At 41.6% G+C, this 26,965-nt stretch overlaps 1 protein-coding gene across 4 annotated transcripts in view; it reads left to right on the top strand.

The window, feature by feature from the left end:
* The first annotated feature begins 4,241 nt into the window (after nucleotides 1–4,241).
* The window catches only part of DCC (DCC netrin 1 receptor), a 994,271-nt gene continuing 971,547 nt past the window's right edge, over nucleotides 4,242–26,965 (top strand). For all 4 annotated transcript variants that reach the window (XM_075932654.1, XM_075932653.1, XM_075932652.1 and 1 more), the window contains exon 1: nucleotides 4,242–4,952. In XM_075932654.1, coding sequence (XP_075788769.1) covers nucleotides 4,862–4,952 — 91 coding nt within the window. In that variant the 5' untranslated portion in view covers nucleotides 4,242–4,861. The remainder of the gene's footprint in view (nucleotides 4,953–26,965) is intronic.

The raw sequence follows: 26,965 nt of genomic DNA, 5'->3' as shown, positions 1-26,965 counted from the left end.
CAATAGAGCATGAGCATTGGGGTTTGCCTGGACAAATTGAGCATGTGCAGAAATGCAAACACAATTTTACATTTAGCTTTGCCAGTTGCTCTATATCAGTGGTTCCCAAAATTTTTGGTATCATGCCCCCTTTTTGATTTTTGAGAAACCCTCATCCCCCACCCCCATAGGAGCAAAAAAATTGTTGAGCAAAAAAGGAACTGACTAGGGCCAAAAAACAAAAATAGCAACACAATTGGGGGGAGGGGGGAATTGATGGGGGGGGGCCTGGCTTGCACGCCCCCCAGTTTGGGAACCCATGCTCTATATGGTGGTGGAACAGTCAAGGGGATTTTGGGAAGCTATGTAATTATATGAAAATATGAGCCTGGAGAGATGGGGAAAGAGGTAAATTTGTGAATCATCCACAGAAAGAGTGCATTAAAGTAATGGGAATGGGAGAAGTCCCCAAGAAAGTGGGAGGAGAGGAGGGAAGAAAAGGAAGGAGTTTTGAAGGATGTCAGCAGGTAAAGGGAGAGAAAAATTATCACACAGTTCAGTCCATAAGGTGGTTGGGTAGGGAGGGATCCAAGCAAGAATAGGGTCATGCAAGCCAAGAGAAAAGACCAAGAAGGAATTCAATGATCAGCAGTGTCAAAGGCATCAGACAGAGAAAGGAGAAAGAACAGAAAGGTGCTTTGACTTGGCTTGGTTTCATGGAATGGAAAGTGGAAGTTGGATGGGAGAGGTTCCAGTGCAGAATGGGACATAAGCAAGTTAAGATGTAATTTTTGGTGAATGCCACTGTTTTATATTATTTTTGAATTCATGATAAAATGTTTAATACATTGATTATATGGGAAGTCTTCCAGATCCAGGCTCTCCCCAATACTGATGCATAGAGTATATATTTTAGTAGTCGTGCTTGTGACAGAGAAAAGACAGAACTCTGATGTAACACACACTGAGTGGATTCCTTTTTGAGCATATTGTACACCCACAAATCCTGTGGCTCCTACACTCCCCCTCTTGGAGACTGAGGACTGTGTTCTGGGCTACACGGTGTCACCAGGCATGGTCTACTATTGTCCTGGCCTGGGCTAAGTAATCATGGAATAGATTGCTGCATTTTTTTTTAAAGACTGGTTAGTTATTACATTTCACCCTATCAACAAACTGTTCAAACAAAGAGAAACATTAAGGTCTGAAACTGTACTAGCCCCAGCTCATGAAAAAGCTGATAGAAAAGTCTAACCCAGACAAGCCATCACTGACAGAATTTTGCAGCAAAGATTTTTAAGGTTGTATCTGAAGTTCCTGCCTTCATCTATGGGACTTGGGAGTCCTATGAGAATTTCACTCAGGCAAAGACTTTGTAAGACATGAGGGTTGCTCTCTATTCTTCTCAGGAAGTGCTCTCCTATTCAACGAACAGCCACCAGAAAGGGATGTGCGAATGTCAGATTGAAGGACAACACCTCCCTGCAGCTTTGTTCATTGTAATTTTAATTAATGGATATATCCCATTCTGGTGTGGGTCTTCAACACAAGTCCCTATAGTCCAGTGCTACCAGCTGAACTAGACTGCTAGTAATAGTAGGGATCCAGGCTCCCCCACTGATAAGCACATGTCTTCATATAGCTAGTTCATTTGCTTTGCCATGTTGTTGTAACTGTCCTTTTTGGGGATAAGAGACAAGATGGGTTGGAGTTGTTGCTGTTGTTGTTAAAGTCTGATCCCATTTCCTAGAAGACAAAACAAGACAAACACAAAAGAAGGTAGAAAAAATAGAGGGAGAAAAGGCACTTCTGTTTTTTATGTCAACTCTTACTTACAACCTTGCTGCTAGAAAAATACAGGCACAAGACATGGTCTAGTTATTCCAAGACTTGGCAAACTTGGTCCAGCATGTGCTTGTTTAAGATGTTGCTTTTAGTTCTCTCCATGTTCACAGGCTTACGGCAGCGTTGCAAAATATACTTTGGCCAAAAAAACCCCAACAAATGGTCTGGTAGCACTTTATAGACTAACAAAACATGTAGATGGGATCATGAGCTTTCGTGGGCACAGCCCACTTCTTCAGATGACTGGAGTTCTCTGAAGAAGTGGGCTGTGCCCATGAAAGCTCATGATCCCATCTACATGTTTTGTTAGTCTATAAAGTGCTACCAGACCATTTGTTGTTTTTTTCTCTAACAGACTAACTTGGCTATCCCATGAATACTTTGGCCAGTTAGACTTCTATAAGACAGAAGTTAAGAGGAGAGGAACAGGGAAAAGAAACAGATAAAACAAGGTGGAGAATGTAAAGGACACGTGATAGAGGGATGCCGGTTACACATGCCAGAAGGTATTTGCCATTTAGCCACAGACACTGGGTCCTCCTCTCTGCCCTGGTCTGGTCAGAACATCTCTCAGAATCAAGATATTGAAGGTAGAGCAGTGTCATGGTGGATCCCAAGGAAACAGTGGAGGTGGCAGTCATGTTTCCCTTTCTTTCAATCAGCTAATGCCTCTTGGCTCCCTAAAATTTCTTTTTGTGGCACACTAGCTCACTGGTAAATCCACCAACTAGGCCACATTTCTGACACGTACATTTTGGTCACACTTTTTAATTTTTTTTTTTTTGGTTACCAAGCATGGTTTTAGCACAGTTGTTGGGTTGCATTAGAGGGCCTTTCTGTTTTGGACTCATTTAGGGCAAGCCTTACACCGCTACATCAGCGCAGATGCACTGATGCAGCTGTGCTGTTATAGCATTTCTGGTGAAGGTGCATTGTACCGTGGACTAGTGACTCCACCTCATCGAGAGTGTTTCCCACTGATGCAGCATTGGTGTGAATAGCACAAAACTTGCATCACTTGAGGGAAACTTGCATTACATCCCTGAGCAGCATATATTAGATCTACTTAAGCAGTAGTATAGACCTGCTCCTAGGCTTGCTGACAGGGGGGTGGGGAATGGGGCAGTTGCTCCAGAGCCTGGTGATTTAAGGGGGTTTGGGGCTCTGAACGCTGTTTCTGACACAGTAGCAGTGGTAGTGGGCAGAGTCCCAGATCCTCTAAATTGCTGCCGAAGCACCGTGCTACATCCTTTGGATAGCACTAAGGGCTGTGGGGGTGCACACCATGCTCCTGGCAGTGCTAAGGGTTGCCTGGGACTGGCGTGGTACACTCCGGGAGGCTCTGAGGGCTGGCCGTCCTTGGCCCTACCCCTTCTAGAATCCCAGATCCCCCTGCCTTGTCCAGAGGTCCTAGATTTTTAAAAAATTTTTTGCACCTTTTCCCATCAGCATTTATTATTATATGCGATTGGAGCATTTTGTAAACTTTTATTCACTTTTTTACAATTGACCTTACAGTTAGGGTAAGTTTTTAATCCTGATTATTGTAAGAGTCCTTATGAGTCAGAAGTGTCTACATGCTTTATCGCAACTTTTGTGACCTTTTTTTCTTACTGTATCGAAGGACAAAACTGTAATCCCCACCGATGATGATGATGAAGTATGGCAGTGCACTGCTCTGCTGGATGCCAAATAAAAGCAAGAAGAACAAGGCAGCCTAAAGATGCTGTGGACTAGTGTGAGAAAACTGGACATTTAATACATCCTACAACAGGATGAGTATTGCAAAATAAAAAGAATATGACGAGGATAAGACCAGTGTTGCCATCTCATGAGTTTATCGTAAGCTTCCTAATATTTGGTATTTATCATAAAGCTCCCATAGTCATGTTCTGTGGAAGTCTCAGCATTCATTTTAAAAAGTAAATTTCTTGCCCTCAAGATAGTTGAGGAAAACATGGAAAATTGGTCCCTAAAGATTCAAACTTCAGAAGATAAATGAAAATAACTCATTTAAAAAAAATCCCATGATTTTAAAGACTAGCTTATAATGATTGGTATCTGACTCCTGATTTTTGAATTCTTGGAGTTGGCAGGGTGGTGAGATGCAAAAATTAAAGCTGATCAGCTTAAAAAGCAGCTTTCACTGTAGAGCAGACTCCCAGGACAGAAGAAACAAACCAAAACACCCGATGCAAACCACAACTGGGGAGCTTTACAATGATAGGAGGTGAGCTAGCTACAGAAGCAGGGACATGCACTGTATTTAAAAGATTCATTGAGGAAAAGTTATTTCCCACGCTCTACCTACAGAGGGCATCCCAGCTCATTCATATTGTAGATTCAGTGCATGCAGCTGCTGGAAGCAGCAGGGCTCAGGGCTTTTTTTTTTTTTTTTTTTTTCCAGTGGAATCTTTTCCGTGATCCCGTTGGTTTCTCTCCGCTCTCCACGTTTTCCCTTCCAGCCCTCCACTTCTTCGGATCAATGGATGTTACAGCTCTAACTCCCATCTCACATATTGCTGGTGGACAGCTCCAGTAACAAGTGAGAGCGTTACATGCCCCTTTTCTTTCCCCTTCTTCTTTCCCTCCCCACCAACATCTGCCAAGAAGGAGGAAAATAACAAGCTTTCCCCTTTTGTATTCTTCTGATTGTTTTTATTTTTATGACCATATCTATATTTTGTACTTTGTCCAGCAGTGGAAATGGAGCAACCCCCAATCTTTTGATGCACTCTGGTTTGCTTTTTTGCAGTATTTTTTCAATATATGGTTTTCCAGCCGTGGGAACACTGTTCCCCACCTTTCCCCCTTTTTCCTTGAGTTAGTTTCTCCTAACATCATCTGGAGGTTTGGTGGCACTTGGACTGAATATAACTTTTCCCCTTCCGCATCCCCTAACTCCCCCTTTTGCTGAGCCTTGCCGGTGGGGACTAGAGGAAAAAAAAAAAACAGAAGAGGAGGCGGCAGAAAGGGGCTGTGTGTGTGATTGTTGCTGGTGCTCAGGACCCAAATCTCTGTAGGTGTGTGTTGAAATATGGAGAATAGTCTTGGATGTGCTTGGGTACCAAAGCTGGCTGTTCTACTCTTCGGGTTTTCTCTGATCAGCCTGAATCTTCAAGTCACCGGTAAGTCATCACTGTCTTATTTGTCTTTTGCACTCCCTGAATAAGGGTGAGTTTTGCAAACCCTAAGAAATGTGCTTCTCTCGTCTGTGTTATCAGAATTTCCCTTCCTTTTGATTTTGTTGTTGTTGTGGATCAGTGTAGGCATTTGCAGGCACTTGATGTAGATTTGAAAAGGAGTGAGATCAAATTTGGTTTAGAGGCACCCTGAGCTGCCTGTGAAATAGGAAAACTAACTGAAAGGAAAGAACCCCCCACAAAATAAAGGAAAAATGTGGGAGGAGGTGCTGATAGCATGTGTGTGTGTGTGTGTATGTACACACTGGTTTGTATTCTCTTTGCACCTGACCACTGTTTCAACTGGATTTATTTTCATGTAGCTTTTTTTTTTATCTTTAGGCTGAGATGGGATATATAGTTTTATTTATATTTTTTCAGATGGTAGGGGACGGGCAAATAATGAAAAGAGAAATATTAGTTTGCAAGATGGAAAATGCAGTTATTTGCAGAGTGTCTCCAAACTCCATTTGATTGATATTCTTTCGGGCTGCCTCGCTCTCTTTGCACTTGGCAGGCACATTTTCTGATTAAAAATGGCAAAGCTGGTGTGTGTATTGAATTAGGATACAGAAGGAAAGAGGGGGGATTGATATTGTGATGCTCAGGAGCTGCCTGTGGTAGAGGCAGGGAAGACCTGGGAATTAAGAGAGATTTTGTAAAAATATAATCAGGAAATTGGAGTATTATTGAGAAGTGTTAGAAACTAAGCAAGTGAAGCTTTGATTTGTAGGTGACTCTGTAGGGTGTGTGTGTGAGAGAGAGTACAATGCATGTGAGAAAATATTATTCTCCAGTGATCATTTTTTTTCCTCCAGAAGAAAACGAGCTGTGTTTCATTAGGAGAAATCTTAGTAAGAGAGACTCATGGAAAACAAAAATAAATAAAAATAAACATACACACATTGCTTCTACACCAGCTGCTGCTGAACAATAGAAACCGATAGGTCCCCCCACCCCCTACACACAGACACACGCCACTAAAGCAGGAGTGTGTGTGTGTGTGTGTGTGTGTGTGTGTGTGTGTGTGTGTGTGTGTGTGTGATAAAGTGCTGCATATCAAAGCCTTTGGGAAAAGATCTTTACCTTAGACTGGTATCATTCAGAATATAAGCTGCATTCAAATAGAAATACCTTAAATTGTTCATATAGATGATGCTTCCTTTCAAATATATATTTTTGGATTTTTTTGGGTTGGGAATAAGTGAATTGGGAAGGCTTTTCTGCTAAATACAAGAAGATTCATATTGTGTGTGTGTGTGCGTGTGTCCCATACATGTCCTTTGCAATTACTTGCATGGAAGGTGGGACTTGGGAAATCAGAGCAGGATAATAGGTGTCTCTCTTGAATTTCCAACTTAAAGGATAGTAGATGGGAGACATCTCAGTGATCCTCCTTTTGGCACGATGATTGGCTTGCAGACCTCTTTGCTGACATATGGCAATTTGGGTCCTGTGTGCAACCGTGTGTGTGTATGTATGTGTGCAAGAGAGAGAGGAGGAGAGTGAGGATACACACTGCCTCAATGATGTGTGTTTGTGTGTGTGTGTGTGTGGTGTGGGATTATGATGTTGTCTGATTATACACAGAGAACTCATTACAGGAGCAAATTGTTTCCTAGCTGTACATTTGGGTTGTGCATTTCACTCTTTATTTATAATGTGTCTAATACTTTGGAGGCATATATTTGTGTGTCTTATCAAGTTCCCTGATCTGATCTTTGCAAGCTAGAATTGTGCAAAGTTTCCCCTGTGATTAGCCTATAGATCCTTCTTGAGGTGGTTGTTTTAAGCCCCCCTTTCACAATCTGGATTCACTGACAAAGTAAAATAGATCTTGCATCTTTAAGGAAATGTTGTTCGAGTGTCTTTGGCCCCTGCTCATTAATCTCTGGGTTTCCACTACTCTCCTTAGTCGCTATTTTCTCTCTTCAGAAACCTAGCAGGGGACTGATAGTGAAGAAAGCATAATTCACTCTATGAAAGGACCAGTAGGAGGTGCCCTTAATAAGGCCAAGTAGCTGGTTTGCTGTTTGGCAAAATTCCCGTTCGGCAGGGCATTTAAAGACTTTGTTGACCGGTAACAAAGGGCTTATAGAGATGCAACACAATGTGACTGTGTCTTTTCGCACTTTCTAAGTAAATCCCAAAGCTGGTTTGTAGATGTAAGAATTTGTTAAAAACTTTAACAACAAAGAGCAGTGTTGCACAGTGTCAACAATGAGGAGGAATATGCTAGTTTTGTGCCTGAATGAAGTCATTCAAGTCCTTTCCATTCACATTTCCATTGTCTGCAGGATGCAAAATGTTATGTGATAGGTGATCAAAAGTAAAATCCAAGAAAGAAAGGTTCCTTTCCCTGCAGAAAACATGAACGGACAGAGGCATATGTTACTGAACAAGAATTGATGATCAATGTTCAATGTTTTGGAAAAGGAACAGAAAAAGACATTATTAATTAGAGCTAGATCTCGGACTATTTAGCACTTAATACTGGAAAGTAATCACATATATGAACCTATATAGTTTGGTTGCTTCTCATAATTAAGTGAAAACTACTCTTTTGTCTGGAGGGGAAATAACAATCAACATGATTATTTATTATTTTACTCCCTCATTTTTGGTGTGATGTTCAGTATGGTACAGCATATCAGAAGCTTGTGGTGCTTGGGCAATAAGGCAATCCCTTTCTCTGAGTATAAATCGACAGTGATCTGTCACAACATCCATTTCGCACTCAGCAGAGTTGTCCTCTGTTATGTTGCATGTGTCATTTGAGTGTGTTAGATTAAGCTTAGTGCTTTTGGTTACATATTCTTAAAATTTGTGATGGTCATGACTGAGGACAAGCATTTCAGTCTATATATTTGCAGCTTTATTTTTTTATACTTACTCAGTTTATATGTACACAAACACTATTTAGCTTTTGTTTTCCCTTTAACTTCCTTATTCCCCTCACAATTTGTGCAGATTTAAGGTAAAATCCTACTGTAAGTTATACTTGGGTAAAATTGGACTAATTCTTTCAATGGAATGACTCCAGATTTGAAGTCCGAATTTCATCCTCTGTTTATTTCTCTTTTCTGAATTCCCCTCTAATAACTTTCCAGCCTAAACATAGTATTTATTGCCTATTCTGGAATCCAAGTCATGACATTGCCCCCAAGATGCAGACAGCCACAGTATTCAGATTTAAAAATCAAATCTTCTGGAGTTAGGCATGCCATATCCCCACTTGTGATCCATGGGAGGTTTGTCTGAGTAAGACCTGCATAATTGGGTCATCAGGTTAAGACAAGAGTTGGTACACTGACAGTGTAGTTTGAATTTCCCAGTGGATCCTTTATCCATCAGTGACCCCTTCTTTTGCCATCCCACCAACATCTTTCCCCTCTGCTGGGGGAAAAATCTAGTTTTGTGCCACCACTTCCACTTCATGAATTGATCAGCATGGATTTGTACAGTGCACACCTGATATAGCCCTGTATTCTTTGACTTCACTTTGCAATATTGGTTGTCCCTTGGATTGTGCTTTTACCTAGCTTCCTAGGTATAGATACCTAAATATGTGAGTGGGTGCATTTTTTCTTGCTGCCCAGTTTGGTTTCTTGTGGTTCATAAATGGCATATCATGAATTCCTTCAATGATAGACTGCCTTTAATAAAATGTTTGCTCTTTGATGATCTTTCAGAATAATTCTTCACAGTCTCACTTTCATGTACATGTACTTTATACATCCATCATTGGACTCCTGGCTTTTATTTTCTGCCTAGTAAAAAAGAGGTTATAAAAATCAGAATAGTTTCCTCTGTGGCTGCTTGTACAGCAAATGCAGCTACAAGGATGCAGTTTTTAAACCGATATTGCAACTGTACAGCTAGTGAAAGAGATCATTGTGGGGATCATTAAATAAATGTTTACTATTATACCATAAAAGTTTGTCTCATCTCAGTACTTCAAAAACTTACCAGAGAGAGTTGCTGATTTTCCTCCTGCACTAGTCTTAAACAAGACTATGTTTACACTGGGAATGGTTGGTGACAAAAATGCTGTCTACATGCAAAAGTCACTAAAAGGGAAAACCAGTCAAACCAGTTTTTCTGCCTCCCATTGTTGACATTTCTTGGCCACATCCTTAGAACCCTGTAGTCAGAGCAAAGCAATGTGGCTAAGCATCCCACTGTGCAGTTTTGTGGGAAGGCAGAGCTGATCCCTGTGCTTCTTGGGATTCCTTCCGAGTTCTCCCACAGTGTTCTCAGCTGCTGGGAGTGGCATCATGAGTAGCTCTGTAAGTGCTCCATGCTGAAGAATGTCAAAGCAGCACAGCAGTCTCTCCAGCCCACCCCCTGCAGCAGCAGTCTGCCTGCCGCTGTGTTTCTAGCAGAACAAAAAAGTAGCATTCAAATGATTTGCTCTTTGCTCCCTAAATGCAGCTGCTCACTCAAATGTCAGCTACTTTCCAGAGTTTGAAAGAGGAGGGGGCGCATGCCTGCAGAGCAGCAGAGATCACAAAGCACTGAGCACAGACGTCAGGGCAACATTGTGGGATACTGGGGGGAGGCCAATTCTCTCAACAAAACAAATATCAGAGTCCACAATGGCTTTTTGTCAACAATAAAGGGAGAGGAAAAATAAAAGTGCTAGTGTAGACAAGGCCCAAGTGTTAATGTGCTGGCTTCAAAAGAGTTATTCCTCATTTATACTTATGCAAATAAGTGAGAACCTGATTTTTTTATAATGGTAGCTAAGAGCCAGGTTCTGGTCTTAATTACATCAGGATAAATAGAAGTAATTTTATTTACATCAGTTGAGTAAAACTTGTAGGAAAATTTGACCTTCAAATGCAGATTATAGTTTTCTGTTTATAACTTCTTTTCTGATTGTCATGCAGAATTGTAATGGACTGGTCCAACTCAGACAATATCTCAAAAAAAGTACATTCCTGAAAATGTTGGCATTGCCTATATAAAAAGAATTGTGACATAATTCCACAGAGCTCTTCAAGACTAATTACTTAAAAGCAAAAACTCACAGGGTTCTGTTAAAATAATCTGCAAGGTGAATCATTGACTTAAATTTTATCTCTCTAGAACAATCCAAGGTAAACATGTTAGATCTCAATCTGATTTCACCTATCCCACATTTACACTAGTGTCTCTTCATGAAGTTTAGTAGAGTTACTCCTGAGTTGAATCAATTTGAGTATGTCTACACTACAGCATTATTTTGAAATATCTAATTTCAAAATAGTTATTTTGAAATATCTTATTTTTAAATAAAGCATCTACACACAAAATGCATTTTGAAATAGCTTATTGCTATTTTGAAATAGCATGTCCACACTGATTGGATGCTGAATCACATTTGAGGCCAGCCAGAACTGGTTCCAGCAGGGCATCAGGTCAGAAGTTACCTTGTGGCCAGGGTGGCCAGCAGGGCACCCTAGGAAGGGCTGGAGGCCCCCTATTTTGAAATAAGCAACTGCACAGCACTGATTTCAAAATAGCAATTTCAAAATTGGCTCTATTCCTTGTGGAATGAGGTTTACCAATTTTGAAATAAGCCTTCCACTATTTCGAATTAATTTCAAAATAGCAGTTGGCTTGTGCAGACACTAGGAAAGTTATTTCGAAATAACGGCTGTTAATTTCAAAATAACTTTGCTGTGTAGACATACCCTTTGAGATTTGCATATGTAGGGTTCCATACTTCAAATTGTTGAGTGCACTCAACACTATTTCATTTAGCACTTGAGAGGAAGCATGTCAGCCCTCTCAGATTTGGGATCTCATTGCTTTTTCAAAAAAATTGGTAAGTTACTGAGGCAGGGTCTACCCTAGACTTGGCAGCTCTGCTTAAGGTATTCAACTCCAGCTATGTAGAATGTCCCACAGTGGGTACCTTTAGCCAGTCTTGACAGTGTCCCCACAGCAGGAGGCCAACAAGAGCATTTGCAAGAGCAGCAGTACCAGAAGCTGGCAGGGACACTCTCTGAGTTCAATTTAATGAGTCTAAACAAGACTTGCTAAATTGCACTACAGAAGATCAAGCTCGACAGTATCTATCTTCCATGGAGTGAAGACAAGGCATGGCTTTGTAATTTTGGGAAGCTTTCCACACCTCCCAATTCAGAGATGCACAAGCAAACTCTTTGATTTGTGCATGCATGCTTGAGATTCTGGGTGTACAAATATTAGGTGTCACCATCCCTACTCCACAAGCTCCTGGGACAGAATTTTGAGTGTAATTTTAAAGACTGAGTTGAGGTCACATTGTTATGTTGATTTTAGCATCAGAATCAGATGCTATGTTGTACCAGACTCCTGATCAAATATTTTTCACTCCTACCTTTCAATGTTAGGAGCATTTTGGGGAGGATGTCCCAAGCTACTGTTGTTTTTGATCTTCGTGAAATAACAATGGCTGTGTTCACTGCATATGCACCCACATTTCTGCTTTCTTTCTATAAAGCTTGCTGTCTCTCTTAGCATTGTTTCTGATGAGAAGCAACTCTAATCACTATCCAATTCTCAGCATGCTTGATGCTTGTATATTCTGGTTTAATGTAGGTAGAATGGCTTTGTCTCAGGGATTAAAGAGATTCATTCCTTTGGGTCTTTCATCTAGAACCCTGTAACAAAAATTATTGAATTAGCGATAGCCCATGAAAGGCAATGGCTGAAAGTTATAAAGAGTAGTCTGTGATTTCTGATAACAAATACATTGATAAAGCACAGTATATTATTCTTGAAAGACAATAAAATGCATGACACCCATCAAAATTGTTTCTTTCAAACAGCGTTTGTCAATTTCAGATTTAACGTGAAAGATTACTGCTATATGGGGATAATACAAGATTGTCTCACTTGGTGTGTTTATAGATACCTTCATGGTAAAAGAAAGTACAGCTACAGAGAGACATGACAAAATGCACAATTACGTGTCTGTTTCAGTCTCCACTGATAGCAATCATTTACCAGTGGTAATACCTGTGCATACTGTAATTTTATAAATGCCCTGAATAAAAAACCGATTAAGAGGTTGCCCAGTTATTAATAGATGTCAACCAGAGAAGCCTTTTAAAGAGATACTGTCACCAATAAAATTAAACTTGCACCTGAAACTTTGGTTCCTACTCTTGCTACAAATATAATCCCTGAGTCCTTAGAACATGAAGAAATTAAATGGGAAATTGCTCTGGTTTTTGTTTACTCTTTACTGATTGAGTTTCCTGTCAAGTTCAATAGATTAATTTTATAGTCACTTATTGTGGGTCCTGAAATGAGACCTAAGACCAGTGCCAGGCCTGCAGCCCTATCCACAAGTGCCACAGATAAAGAGCAATTGTAGATGTATGTGCACTACTTAAAGCCTGAAACAACTCTCCTTGATTGCACTGTCTTCAAGCTCTCAAAATCTTTCAGTTTGAGGTGACAGAGCTATTGCCAATGGATCTTGTCTTGGGCTAAGAGCTCCCAGCTTTTGCGGTCAAAATTGCAAGATTGGAGGTTGGGGTTGACAAGTGTGTCTTCATAATGTTTTTGGTCTGCTCCTAAACTGAGTGCTAATCTGCAATTCTCGGCAAAACATGTTTTTCAGTATTTTACTGTCAGACCTATGGACCCATGACCAACCACATCATCTTAGCTGTGGTCTCACTATAAAAGCATCAGTGCATGTGATGGTGCAGCAGTGAAGGGAATACAAGCTTGCTATTTAATTCCCAGTAGCCATGACATAGGTGGAATAGGTTCAAAATGTTATGTGGTGTTGATACGTTGTTCATCTGTTTCAGCCATACAAGAGCATAGTGATGACAATGGAGCACTGTTATCATGCCTTAGCGGGTCACAACTGAAAATACCAAAATCAGGACAAACTGATGGGAAACAGGGATGTTAGCATCCCCAAAATGTTGGTTATTCTCCCATAAGAGATACCAGGCCAATAACAAAAGTAAACTTCTGTTTCAGAACTCTGGCTAACAAGAAATCAGAAAAAATTAAAAAACAACAAATGGTCCTGTAGCACCTTAGAGATCTATATTTTTGGTTAGTCTCTAAGGTGCTACAGGACCATTTGTTGTTTTTTTAGTTACAGACTAACATCAACCAAAAGGTTCTTCTGATCCCAAAGGACCTTCAGGGGGTCCCTTATCCCGTGTTGGCTGGTCTGCCACTTCCAGGATGGGAGTATACAAGTCAGTATACAACTCAGATCTTACTCAATAATTACAATGTTGCCAATTTTTAGTGTCTGTTTCTAAAGTTTTATTTGTAAAAAGGTATGAATTAAAAGTTGGTTAAAGGAATTAAATACATACAATGATTTCAAGGTTCTTAGATCAGGCTTGTAGTAGTGATGGAATAAACTGGTGCCTTATTAAGTCTCCGGCTGCTCCCAAAATAATTGGAAGGTCTTCAGTTCCTTGGTTTGAATACTTCCGTTAGTATACATTTGTAGTTCAAAGGTTCAAGCAACAAAGAGGCAAAATGCCAACTGGATGAAATACTATGTCCTGCATTATACAGAAGGTCAACCTAAGTGACCTAAAAGTCCCTTCTGGTATTAAAATAGATGCATTTATTAATCTGATGTCTGTAGGTTTGGTGGGAAGCCAGAATCGGGCATAGAATTGGACAGATATATTGTGATCCAAGGTTCTGCTTTTGGCTGCAACTTTTCAGCATGAATACCCTAAGCTCAGATTTGACCCTCAGCTCTCATATCCATAACCAGTGATGGAAAGGAGATGAAGCCCATGTACCAGCAGTTTTTCTTTCAGAATCTATCATCCTCAACTGTATTAAAACAGAAATTGGGGAAAGCAAAAGTAGCCTCAAACTAATTACCCATGCCACAGTTTCTCTCTATTCTCCTAGGTCTTTTGTAAGTATATTCCATCACTCGCTGCTGCTACCTTCAATGAAATAGCCACTGTGGTGGTGTTGTAACAAAAGCTATTGGAACAACTGTGCTGTGATTAATCCAGAGCTGGAAGGGAGGCTGTAGTAGAAGATATCAAGAAGTTTGCGGAACAGAAAGCAGCAATGGGCTAATGTAGTTCAAGGAGGAGAGAAAAGCAGCAAGAAAGTATGATCTGGAAGCACAAAAAGTAGGTATCCAGACATCCCATCCACATACATACATAAACCATAGAATCATAGTATCTGAGCCCATCAGGTATTGGCAGGTGTGTATTGGCTCCCGCTCCCCCCCCCCTCCTGCCGGCGCTCACCGTGCGCCACGTGCCTGGGGCCAGCCCCAAGCACCGTGTCGGGGACCAGGTAAGTTCTATGCGTGGCGTATAACACGACCCCCCGATTTTTGGGGGATGTTTTTTAGTGTAAAAAGTCGTGTTATACGCCGGAAAATACGGTAGTCTGATCTTCAATATTGCATTTGGTGTTATTCAAGGCCTCAGGTCCAGCAAGAAGTTGAGTCAGGAGTCCATCATGAAGCTGAGGAAGCAAAAGAAGGAAAGAGCAGCAGCAATTGGTTTCAATCTGAATAGTCTCATCTGCCAGCACTCAATTAGGGTCTTGAGCCAAAAGTCCACGGAAATTAAAAGGAGAGTTTCCATTGTTTCCAATAGGATTTCAGGTCCTTAGAAAGTATGTGATGTTACTGTAACTTTACAGTTTCTGACTTAAAATATATAAAAACAAATAAAAATACACCTTTAGAAAATATTACAAGTATTTTTTCTGCTTCCCAGATAATGTTCACAGTGGTCCTCTGTCAGATCATTCCTGCTCCCTTGTCATTCTCCATGCCTGTTTTCCTGATGACAGTTGCCTCTTCAATTTCATATTTGTTATTTCAGAATGGGGGAAGAGAGCGTGTATTAAAAACTGCCTAACTGTCAGGGTAGTTAAATACTGAAATAGATTGCCTAGGGAGGTTGTGAAATCTCGGTCACTGGAGTTTTTCAAGAACAGGTTAAACAAACACCTGTCAGGAATGATGTAGTTATGATGTAGTCCTGTTTTGAGTGCAGGGAACTGGATTACATGATCTATTGAGGTCCTTTTCAGTCCTATACTTCTATGATTCTATGCACCCCTGTGAAGACAAGTTATGAAGATAATTATTTACAACTTGTTTACAGATGCTTGTGCTTTATTGACCTATAACACAAGGGACTTTCAGATTCTTAATGACAGCTTTGCATGTGCTGTGAAACATTTTGGCTTAATGATCAATCTAAGGAAATGCTTTGGTGCAGTGAGTGAATCCCTTTGGAAAACTTCAGCAACTTATTCGAAACAAACACAGTGTCAGACTGCAAACAAAACCTGACATTTGGCACATGTGATGTTAGATGATTAAAATATAACCATGTAGGTCATTGATGTTATATAATTGTAACAAATCTTCTACAAGGTGTGCCATGTTAAATGTCTATAGAAAAAAATATAATTTGCTGAATATGATTCCACTATTTGTATGCATGCATCATTTTTGTATCTGAGGTTTTGAATATTAACTATGTATCTGTATTTCAAATGTTTGCTCCTATGGCATCACCAACAAGGTATTTAGACAGCACTTTGTGAAAGAACTGTTCAAGTTGAGTGGCCCATGAAGGAACACTGAGCTCTGAAGGAACACTTAATTTGCAATGGACCATGGAAGATATCCATCCACATCAGATGGGCTTTCATGTGAGCATCATATATATAGTAGCCCAGTGTCTGAGAGTCTGTAACGCCGAAATGCTGGCTGTTCCCTCTGTGTGGTGCTGTTGCCAGGAATGCTGGCTGTTCCCTCTGGTCGACGCAGTTGCCTGAAATGCTGGCTGTTCCCTCTGGGCGGTGCTGTTGCCAGGAATGCTGGCTGTTCCCTCTGGTCGACGCAGTTGCCTGAAATGCTGGCTGTTCCCTCTGGGCGGTGCTGTTGCTGAAATGCTGGCTGTTGCCTCTGGGCGGCACTGTGGCCTGAGTCATGTCCTTCGCCTCCCGCTGTGGCGCTCAGCTGACTTCCGCGCCAGGCCGCCGCAGGGGAACAAGTGGTGCAAGCGGCTGTTTGGGTGCCGTGATTCCCATGCAGCACCCCTGTGCTGCATGGGGAGCACAGGACCCAAACGGCCGCTTGCGCTGCTTGCTGTCCTGTGGCGGCCCGGCTGAAGGGCGCAGAAGTCAGCCGAGAGCCACAGTGGGAGGAGAAGGGGGGCAGGGCAGTGACATACATGGCCAGAAGGCAGGGCCTGGCTGTGTATGCCACCACCCCGCTCCCCTTCGCCTCCCGCCATGGTATTCAGTTGACTTCTGCACCGCTCAGCCAGGCTGCCGCAGGGGAGCCCAAACGGCCACTTGCTCCGCTTGCTCTCCCGTGGCGGCCCACCTGAGCGGTGTAGAAGTCAGCTGAGCACCACGGCAGGAGGCGTAGGGGGGCAGGGTGGTGACGTGCGGTGTGACAGCGGCTCCAGGCCCCACCCCTGGCCGTGAACGTCACCTCCATGCTCCCCTTCGCCTCCCACAGTGGCACTCGGCTGACTTCAGCGCCACTCAGCTGGGCCTCCATGGAGGAGCAAGTGGCGCAAGCGACCGTTTGGGCTCTGCGTTCCTCATGCAGCACGGGGAGCACAGAGCCCAACGGCCATTTGGGCTCTGCAGTCCCCCAAGTGAGAGGCATGAGGGAGAGGAGAAGAGAAAGAGAGAGACGGAGAGAGAGGCAGGAGGCGGAGGAGAGCTGAAAGAAAGAGAGCGGAAGGCAGTAGGAGGAGGAGAGAGCGAGAAAGAGACACGGAGCAAGAGACCGGAGGCTCAGGAGAGAAGACCAACGTGGAAGAGAGACCTGAAAATCCCGTCTTATGAAGGGCTAATTGGCTAGTTTTAACTAGAGTATGAGTAATAGACTCTGCTATGTGAGGAGACTATGGGATGCTAAAACTCTATTTTGTTACATGTATTTTCCACAAGCTTTATGGAGGGCTTTGAAACAGTGGTTTTCTCTTCTTCCTCTTCTGGCTTGTCTTGGGCTTGATATGAAAGTCAGTGCAGCTTTGTTTTCTTATCGGACTTGGCAACCAACACTAGCTCCTGTTTCTTGCCTTTTTAAAGCCTCTTTTCCAGAAAGAAATCAAGTCTTGATCTGAAAACTTCAAAAGACGGAGAATCCACCACAACTAATTTTGTGTTTGCCTTATTGTGAAGCTAAATTACTTGGGCTCTATCTTCAACCTAATGGTTTTTGTTACATCTTTCTCTACTGAGTTCATACCTGGTATTTTCTTTAAAAGGTATACAACACAATAAGTCACCTTTCAATGTTCCTTTAGGTAAGCTAAACAAATTGACCATAGAGGCACTGATAGTCTGTGTGTGCGACTATGTATGCAGCCTCACCTGTCCCATTCCATGTAAATTACTTTGCTATCGTCAGTCATATTCTGTGCAAGATAGGGAAGACTGACCATGAGGGCAGCCAATAATTTGCCCTTTGACTTTCTTTTCCTAAAGACATCATTGTTTTCCCCTTTGAATATATTTTAAGCTGCAATATAAAAGAAAGGTGTCTGAAAGCTGGGCTGGCGATAGATTTTGCTGGGCTCTGAGCAATGGTGGGGCATGGGGCTTGGTTCTGGGCTCCCTGGAAAGGGCAGTCCCTCAAGCAGAAGGGGCAGGGCTACAGGCTAGTCTCCTTCAGCCAGCCCTTAGCGTTGCCTGGAGTTACACCCTTCCCAGAAGTGGTGGCCCAGAGCTCCAGGCCCTTTTAAATCCCAAGTCTTAGGGCAAATGCCCCATTTGCCTCCTGTTGTCAGTGGCCCTGTCTGAAAGCCAAAACTGGTTCAGCACACATCAGGAATCTCTCTGCTAGAAATGTCTGAAGGTCTGAGAACTATCTGACCTACTGCTAAACTAGTGAGCATTTCCACTTGGATATACAGATCCAGAAAGCAGTAATTACAGGCAATATTGCAGTTCTGGACCTGGTCAATCAATATAACTGTATAAAGCACTTCTTTCCAAAAGTATTGCAATTAAAAAAAAAAGCTGTTTCCTTATGAGTCGAATAGACTTCTGAGGGAGTAGTGGACTATTTGGGGGATACCGGCAGGTATTCCAAGCTAAGGTAGGTACTTTAGTCCCCAGCCATACCTACTTAAAAGTGCATATTTGGTGGTCAGTTCACATGCTGACTTCCTCCTTCTTTGAGCTTCTCTCTGATCTTCTTCCTCTTGCTATCTGAAGACTAAAAAGCATTTAAAAGCACTCTTTGGGGGTTCTACCTACAGGATAGATACTGTGTTGCAAGCAGGGGTGGGGGAGTATTTTAAATAACTCTCTTGAGTTTCAGTCCTCATTCTCTTATTTTTTCTCTTTTCCCTCTGCTGAATCTGTAATGCTTAGCAAAAACTGGCACTTCAAAATGCCTCCTCAGTTCTCCTCCTTCCCTCTTTCAGATTCTCCAAAGCTGATGAGACAACAGAATATCTTTCAGAATGATATCCTTATGCAGCGACCTGGTTCTGAACTTTACCTTTGTATTGCTCAAGCACTGTGGGCTCTTGTGCAGGTTGAGGTTTTGTTTGCATTTGTCTTGGTGGCAGATGTTTTTGTAAAGCTCCTGACGGACAGCTATAAAACTCAGGGGGTTTTTAATAGCATTTTTTTATGAGTTTCATGGAGAAATATTTGTGAGAGCTCACCAAGGAAACCTTTGGGCTTTGGGCTATGTGTGAAAGTAGGCTGGAAGCATATGACATTTCACAGTAGTTTGTTTGCTGTGATATGTGGATTTTTTCCCCTCCGATTTATCGAATTTTGTAAATTTCATCGTCATTTGTAAATTTCATGGTTTCTTTCACACAGTATTCCTATTATCCAAAGTAAAAATCAGTTTATACTGACTCATCTCCTTTGGTATATTGTGTATACTTCTGAAACAGCACTTGGGGAAGGAGACTTCCCTTACTCCTTATCCCTTGTTTATAAATTTGGCAAAAAGGTTCAGATTCACCTCTTTTGCTCTAGGAAGGAAACCTCCAACACATTTCTTGTTCTCAAGGCTGCTTCCACTGAATCAGTGAAAAAGATCTTGTTGCACACATTTGAAGGTATTTTAAGGCTTTAGATTTTGACTTTGTTTTAGAAAAAGAAGGCTGGGAAAGTTTTCAGTGAATTTTTGTTGATAAATTAGACATTTTAATGTTATGTTAGAAACCCAAAATGAATATTATTTTCATATCATATAATAATGAGAATGTAAAACTGGCTGATGTCACTTATGTTTATAATCAATCTCATTTTCTGGGTCAGGATGAGTGAAATGTAAAATTGAAATTATGGTCTATCTAGCTTTTTGAAGTAATTGAAAGATGTCACTCTGTTGCCACCTATACATGCAGAGAGTTTACTTGCCTGCTACAGAGACAACTAATCAGGCAGCTGCTACTATACAGTTCAAAAATACCACTCAACTGTAGGAAGCAATATTTGACAAAGCTACAAATGAAAGACACACAAAAATCATTCATGTGGGAAACTTCAAAATGCTGGAGAAGCTCATCCCATTAGTACAAAATATTCCTTCTATAAAACACATTGTCATGATTCTTTCTGATGTAAATAACTTTTGACAATAAAAGAAAGGGGAGATCAAATTTTGGAACTAAAACAAATGATTTCCCATGCAATGAAAGGTATATTTCAGAGGTATCTTCATTTCTGATGCAGAATGTTACATGCTGACCCTCTATGCATTCTCTTTCTCTCTCTCATCAAGACTCTATATTGGTTCTTTCTTTGGTTCTCCTTATTCTGAAAGAGAGGTCAGCTAGGCTGAAAAGTGTAGGGGAACAGGATGTAAACAAAGCAGGTGTATTACCACAGTGTTCCAGCAGCTTTCCATAGCTAAAGAGTAGATTATTCTTTAAAAAAAAAAAAAAAAGCTGTCCATTTTGATGACCTCGATGTTAGAATGACAGAGAAAAGTATTCACTTAATAAATGGTGCCTTATACATTACTGAAATAAAGCTGACATAAATGGGATTGCACCAGTTATGACCAGCTAATTTTTATCTGAACAATAACCTTTTAATGCAATTTGATGATGATGATTTTGCATGTTCCATTTTATAACATAGACATTAACTCTTGCCTCACAATCACAGTACACTGATAAGGCTTGGCTAAAGCAGTGGCGCAGGTATTAAAAGTGTTGTTAACATCTAATACAAGTAACGTGATCAGGTTTTCATCTGAATGCAGAGCATTCATTAGGATAGGTATTATATTATCAAAGTATTCATTATGTCTCGATTTGGGCATAATTGATATTAATAAACCACCAATTAAAAGCAGTGGCATATCACTGTGAGGATGTGGGCACGTGTTGTTGTTTGTAATGCTCCACCAACAGTTTGCATGAGACAAATACATGGATAGTTTTTAAATGAGCAAATTTTCCAATACTGATTTTTTTTCCTGCTTATATGTGTATGCTGGCAAAGAGCCACTCCTGTCCCTTGGCACAGTTGCTTTGTTTTCGATTGTCTTTGTGAATTACATGTGAAATATTTGTAATCTCTAACAGGCAGTGAAATAAAAAAAGTTTTATACTTTTTCTTACGCTTAAGCTCCATTTAATGCAAATTCTTGAGGTACGGCAGAGTGAGGCCATGAATTGAGAATGACAAGGTAGATTCCATTGTGCGATGAGCCTTGTCTGTTAAACATGCCACGCTTTATCCTCATTGTCCAGCTATTTTTATCATCAGCTCTCATAGTACATCCTTAGAATGGTAGATGCAGCCGTTAAACATAGCTATAAAACTAGCTGGCATTACAAAGTGCATTGAAACTGGGAGCCTCAGGATAAGAAGTTCAAATCCTAACAGAAAAACTGGAGTGGAATCTAAACTAGATGGATCATAGTTGTGCACTCCCAGGTCTGTGCTGTGCCAGTGATATTGTTCTTATTGATGAAATCCAACATTGTCCCTCACGGGAGTAAAAAGAGAGCTATAGATTTTTTGCTGGTTATTTCATTCACTACTCATCAGAGGTGGACACCAACAAGTACAGGTGACATAGGGGCCCCCTGCTGCAACAGTGGTGCAAAGGAAAGATATGGCAGTGGAAACATAGGGTAAACAAGACTATCTGTCACTATGAGCTATGAGACTGAGGGTACGTCTAGACAGCAGTGTTATTTTGGGATACTTCCAGTATCCCAAATTAGCTATTCTGCATCTTTCGAACCAGACCGTTATTTCAAAATAGATTTTGAAATAACGGGGTTGCTATTCTGATGTCCCTGTAACCCTCATTCGATGACATTTTGGAATAGAGACATTTTGGAATAGTGGTCTACACAGCACCAAATTTTGAAATAAGCTATTCCAAAATTAGATCAAAATAAGCTACGCAATTTGCGTAGCTCAAATTGTGTATGTTATTCCAAGCTAAAGGTTCAGTATAGATGCACCTTAGAGAGGTGAAACACTGGGAGCCAGTTAGAGTGTGTCTCCACTGCACCCATATCTTGAAACAGGCTAGGCAATTTGAGCTAGCTTATATTTGAGTATATTTTGAAATAAACCACTACTCTAAAACATTCCTTAATCCTTGGGGAGTGAGGTTTACAGGGAAGTCAGAACAGCGCACCCTTTATTTTGAAAGCTATTTTCAAAATAAAATAGCTGTCAAGACGTGGAAGTATCCTGAAATATACTCTGTGTAGATGTATCCTTACAGCAAAATCCTGGCCCATATTGAACCATTGATTTTTTTAGAGCCGTTTGCTTTGCTGTTTTTAATGGGCAATGCTGCTTAATAATTGAGAGTGTGATCTGGTGCCACTTTACTTACGAATTCTCAGACTGTGGATAAGTGGAGCTACCTTGGTGCAATTCAAATGGCCTTTACATTTGGTAGGTGATTAATGCATTTTATTGTTCACATTGCTAAAGTCTGCCTCAGTAAATGAGTTCTGTGTGTGGTCATTAATATCCCAACTAACTGATATGCACAAACTTATCCATTCATTAGAATTATTATAGATACCTTCTAGCCTATCAAAAATTGCAGTGGATTACTTTGTGCTGTGCTCTGTGCTATGCTGTAGGTCATTATCTTCCTGTTGGATATGATAGGTCAGAAATAAGTAATCCTTTTATGCAGGGTTGGTCAGGATCATCCCTTGACTAAGAAACTTTTAGAGAATGCCAAGTTGCTCATAAATGAAGCTGATGTTTCAGTTGGTGGCATTTTTCTCAAAGATAAAACTAAATCTATGCTGCAGCACAGCATGTGTTATATATTGGATAGAGTTTGTCTATCTACATCTATGTGTGACTCCATCTGTCTGTTCAAGAACTCATTAAACAGTAAGAACTCCTAAACAGTAAGAGTTAGGACCACCAAATTTCGGACACAGCTTCCTCTTATCATAACTTAAAACAAGCCACAGGGGATTTGCCTGGAAAGGGATTGCCTCTCATAAAAACAAACAGAAAAGTAACAGTGTAATCAGGCAGGTGAAAGGGGCTGTCTGAGGACACCCCTTCCCCCCATCCAGGACTGCCCCAGCCCTGTGCCCCCCACCCCCTAATTCATACAGAAACATTGCTGGTTGCTTCCCTTTATCAGAGAGTGAGGGGAAAGTGCACAGTTTGCTTTATTCTTCACTCTGGCAGGGGAGCGCAGGGGGGAGATGAACCTGGACCTGTCCCAGCTGGGGAACATTCACCCCTCCCCTGGCTGTGCCTGCTGGAGCTGCAGCAGCCATGAAGAGGCACTTCCCATCTGGCCCCAAGCTGCTGTGTTGAGAGAGGGCTGAGATAGTCCTTTCTCCCTGGAGCAGTCTACATAATGAACCCCTCATCCCCAGCCCCATGCCAGATCACTGATTCAAAGAAAGAAAAATAAACATTCTTGAGTTAAGGACCAGAGCAACACTGGACACATCTTCTAGTAGACACATAAAGCTTAAGATCAGAAGGAACTAACAGATTATCTAGTCTCACCTCCTGTATATCCCTGGATATCATCACCACCCAGCATCCATGCACAAAACTAGACAACTGAAATTACATCAAAATGTCATAGCCATGAGCATACTAAACTATTATGAGACCAAGGCACCAAAATACAGGTTTCCAGGGGGCCAGAACCTTCCCACTTTTTAAAAATGAATGGACCCTTGTCATCACAGCAGACCCCATCTCCTTCCCCTTCTGCTCCCATCAAGGCCCCAACCCTGGCAAAGCCAGCAGATGGTGAAGCCCAGCCAGTAACTCCTGGGCAGTTGTGTGAGCCATAGGAAACCTCTACCAGCTTGTGGTAGAAGGTGAGGAAGGCCAAGAAGAGCCCCTGACCCATGTCCTCACTCCCCCAGAGCTGGTGGAGTGTCCATGACTTTCCATGGCCCTGTCCCCAACTTGGCTCCAGTGAGGCTGCGGCAGGGTGGACTTGGAGATGCAGCACAGCCATTGTAAGAGCTATACAGGCAGCTGTGGGGAGCTGGAGACTCTCCACTTCCCCTGGGTAGAGGATCTGGAGATGGAGACATGGTCAGGGAGGTTTTGTTTGGTGCCCCACCCCATATGGGGGAGCTGAATTTCCTGTCTACTTTCTGGCTTCTAGTTTGGTTGGTCAGGAGAAGGGGTAGGACAGGAGTGGGCACTGGGGGTAATGGAGGGGTCTTGGGGGTCCCAGCTCCCTCACTTTTGGAAAAGCTGTGATGCCTTTGTTATGAGCCACAGGAAGAAAATAGGAAGGACCAAGGGGCATCAGTGCCCAAAACCCTGCAACACCAGGGAAGTAAGTGAGAGATACACAGATGATTCTAGCATGGGGTCATGACCCTGTCAAACAACTAGTCTGGGCCATAGTGTTTCTGAAAATGCTCATGTTTTGGCTGAAATGTCAAACCAAAATCCTAACCACTTGAGGTCGTTAATGATTCCATATTGCTTTCCATGAATAGGGATGTTACGACTCATGTTTTGGCCAGATTCCAACTTGATTTTAATTGCATTCTGCTTGCCTAATTTTCCCTTTCATATTTCAATCAGATCAATTACTTTTCTCTTCCTTTCCTAATCTGCTGTGTAGTGGACTGTTACATCTGTGCTGCCTTCCTTTCCAGATGCAGCTCCATTTTACCAGTGGGAGAACTCCACTGTGATGTCCATGATAAGACCATTCTTAGTGTTAAGCAATGCAAAAATCTGTACAGGATCAGAGATTAAAATAGCAAAACATTGGGATCCTTTTAGAAGAAAAGTGTTATAAAATGGAATATATTGCTATTATAAAAGCTAATGTTACTAATACTTTGACAAAAAAAAAAAAAGCAAGTTAGATGAACAATAAAAAAAACTTAAAAGGTAGCTCCACAGAAGTACAAATAAGGATTTGTCCTCTCTGCATTTATCCCCAGCTAGCCTGATTTTGTTACGCGTTATTTGAATTTGTAGCTTCACAAATAGGAGGAATGTAGGATGTAAGAATTTTAGGGTGTATCTCCGCTGCACCCTTACCTCAAAGTAAGCTATGCAATTTTCAAGTTATTTCAAGGTAATTTCAAAATAAAGCGCTTTTCCAAAACATCCCCAAACTCTTGTGGAACAAGAGTTATAGGGATGCCAGAATAGTGCGCTCTATTTCGAAATAATGGGATGCTTTAAAGATGTGGAATAGCTACTTCAGGATACTTCCGGTATCCCAAAATAGCTCCGCAGTATAGATGCATCCTTAATGACTAATCGTCTCCATAAAAATCTGAGGAATGTGATTTCCATGAGGCAGTAATTGGTCTTTTCAAAGTATGTAAGAACAGGTTAACATTCTTCTGGGCTATGTCTACACTGCACTGTTTTGCGCAAGAAATATGTAAATGCGTCTAAGCATGGAATATTGCTGTGCCTCATTTGCAGAATTAATAAGTGGCCGCTTTTTGCCCAAGAGGTTTTTGCACAAAAAGGAGCCATTTACACGGCTCCTTTTTGTGCAAAAACCTCCTCTTGCGCAAGAGCCGTTCTTCCTGAAAAAAAGTGGAAGAACAGCTCTTGCGCAAGAGGGGTTTTTTGCACAAAAAGGTGCTGTGTAGATGGCTCCTTTTTGTGCAAAAACCTCTCGTGCAAAAATGGAGCCTCATTAATTATGCAAATGACGCACAGCAATATTCCACACTTCCCCTCATTTGCATATTTCTTGCGCAAAACTGCGCAGTATAGACATAGCCCTGAAGTCATTTGAAGACTTCTTTCACAAACCACCTGTTTTACGCTGAAGAAAAAAATGTTCTTGCTTTCGGACCACTGGTCTTTGGATGGTAAGTGGAAAAACACTCCCTTGTAGTTAAAAGCTTTTTTCCCCCCTCTCTGTCATTACACCAGATAATTTTCTTGACATTCTCTGCCCTGGTGAACTGAAAAGCAGATGGAGAATGCCCCTTTACATTCATATGAGCTATCACAGGTGACTAATCTTATGTCATTGCTCTCTTCATTATACACCTTCTGGGCAGATTCACAATGAACATTGTCCCCACACAGAACATTAATGACAACGGTAAGGTAAAAGGTAAATAAGAAAATAAGGGGCATATGTACCCTGGCTCCATACTGTGTGTTGCAGGAATGTCTGTCTTTTTGGCACCAGAAGACTTCTTTGTCAACTTTCTGGCAACATAAGAGCTGTAGCTAATGAACACTTCTCTTTTTTACATTATCACATATGGGTGGGTTTTTTTGGCCTGCTGGATTATTGTGAACCCAAGTTGCAGGCTCCTTGTGGCAGAAAGTCCATTTGAACCTGGGTGTGGGGAGAATGGGACAGTGGAACGTTAAATAAAATATATTTTAAATTTACTATGTGAAAAACATGTTACTAGATATAATTAATGAACCCGATCCAAAGCCTATTGAAGTCAATGGACAAATGATCATTGAGTTCAATGGTCTTTGAACCAGCCCCAGTAATTATTAGTTCTTAACTAATTGAGCAGACTTTGTGTCCTGGGTTTCTTGTGGTAATGGGCTTTAATTTGATGTATATCTTCAAACATGTAATAAATCCACCTCTATTCTCTCAGCAAGGAAATGGATGGGGTACGAGAGCAACTTTCTGTAGCCAAGTCACTAGAAGGTGATGTCATTTAGTTAGCATATTCCAGGTACTCTGTCTTTTCCAGTAGCATGCTATTGTTCTAGGAAACATTCTCCCTTTCCCACTCCTAGGCTGTGTCCAGACTCAGGGGTTTTTTCGGGAAAAGTAGCCTTTTTCCGAAAAAACTTCACCTGCGTCTAGACTGCAGCTGCATTCTTTCGAAATTAAATCGAAAGAACACGGCTTTTCTTTCGACGGCGGTAAACCTTATTTCACGAGGAAGAACGCCTTCTTTCGAAAGTGCTTCTTTCGAAAGAAGGCATTCTTGAATGTAAATAGGGCTTCTTCGAAAGAGAGCATCCAGACTCACTGGGTGCTTTCTTTCGAAAAAGCGGCTTGCTCTTTCGAAAGTTCCGAATGCAGTCTAAACGCTCTCTTTCGAAAGAGGCTCTTTCGAAAGAGGCTTGCAGTCTAGACATAGCCCTACTGTTTTCATGTCACAGTAAACAATTGTCTTTATCACTTTGTAGGACGCATGGGCATTTGGCTGTCTTCACTCACTCAGGGTATGTCTACACTACCCTCCTAGTTCGAATTAGGAGGGTAATGTAGGCATACCGCACTTGCAAATGAAGCCCGGGATTTGAATTTCCCAGGCTTCATTTGCATAAGCGGGGAGCTGCCATTTTTAAAACCCCGCTGGTTTGAACCCCGTGCAGCGCGGCTACACGGGGCACGAACTAGGTAGTTCGAACTAGGCTTCCTAGTTCGAACTACCGTTACTCCTCATTTCACGAGGAGTAACGGTAGTTCGAACTAGGAAGCCTAGTTCGAACTACCTAGTTTGCGCCCCGTGTAGCCGCGCTGCACGGGGTTCGAACCAGCGGGGTTTTAA

Source organism: Pelodiscus sinensis, chromosome 6, assembly GCF_049634645.1.
Source record: "Pelodiscus sinensis isolate JC-2024 chromosome 6, ASM4963464v1, whole genome shotgun sequence".
Lineage (NCBI taxonomy): Eukaryota > Metazoa > Chordata > Testudines > Trionychidae > Pelodiscus > Pelodiscus sinensis.
This window is presented reverse-complemented; position numbering and strand designations above follow the sequence as displayed.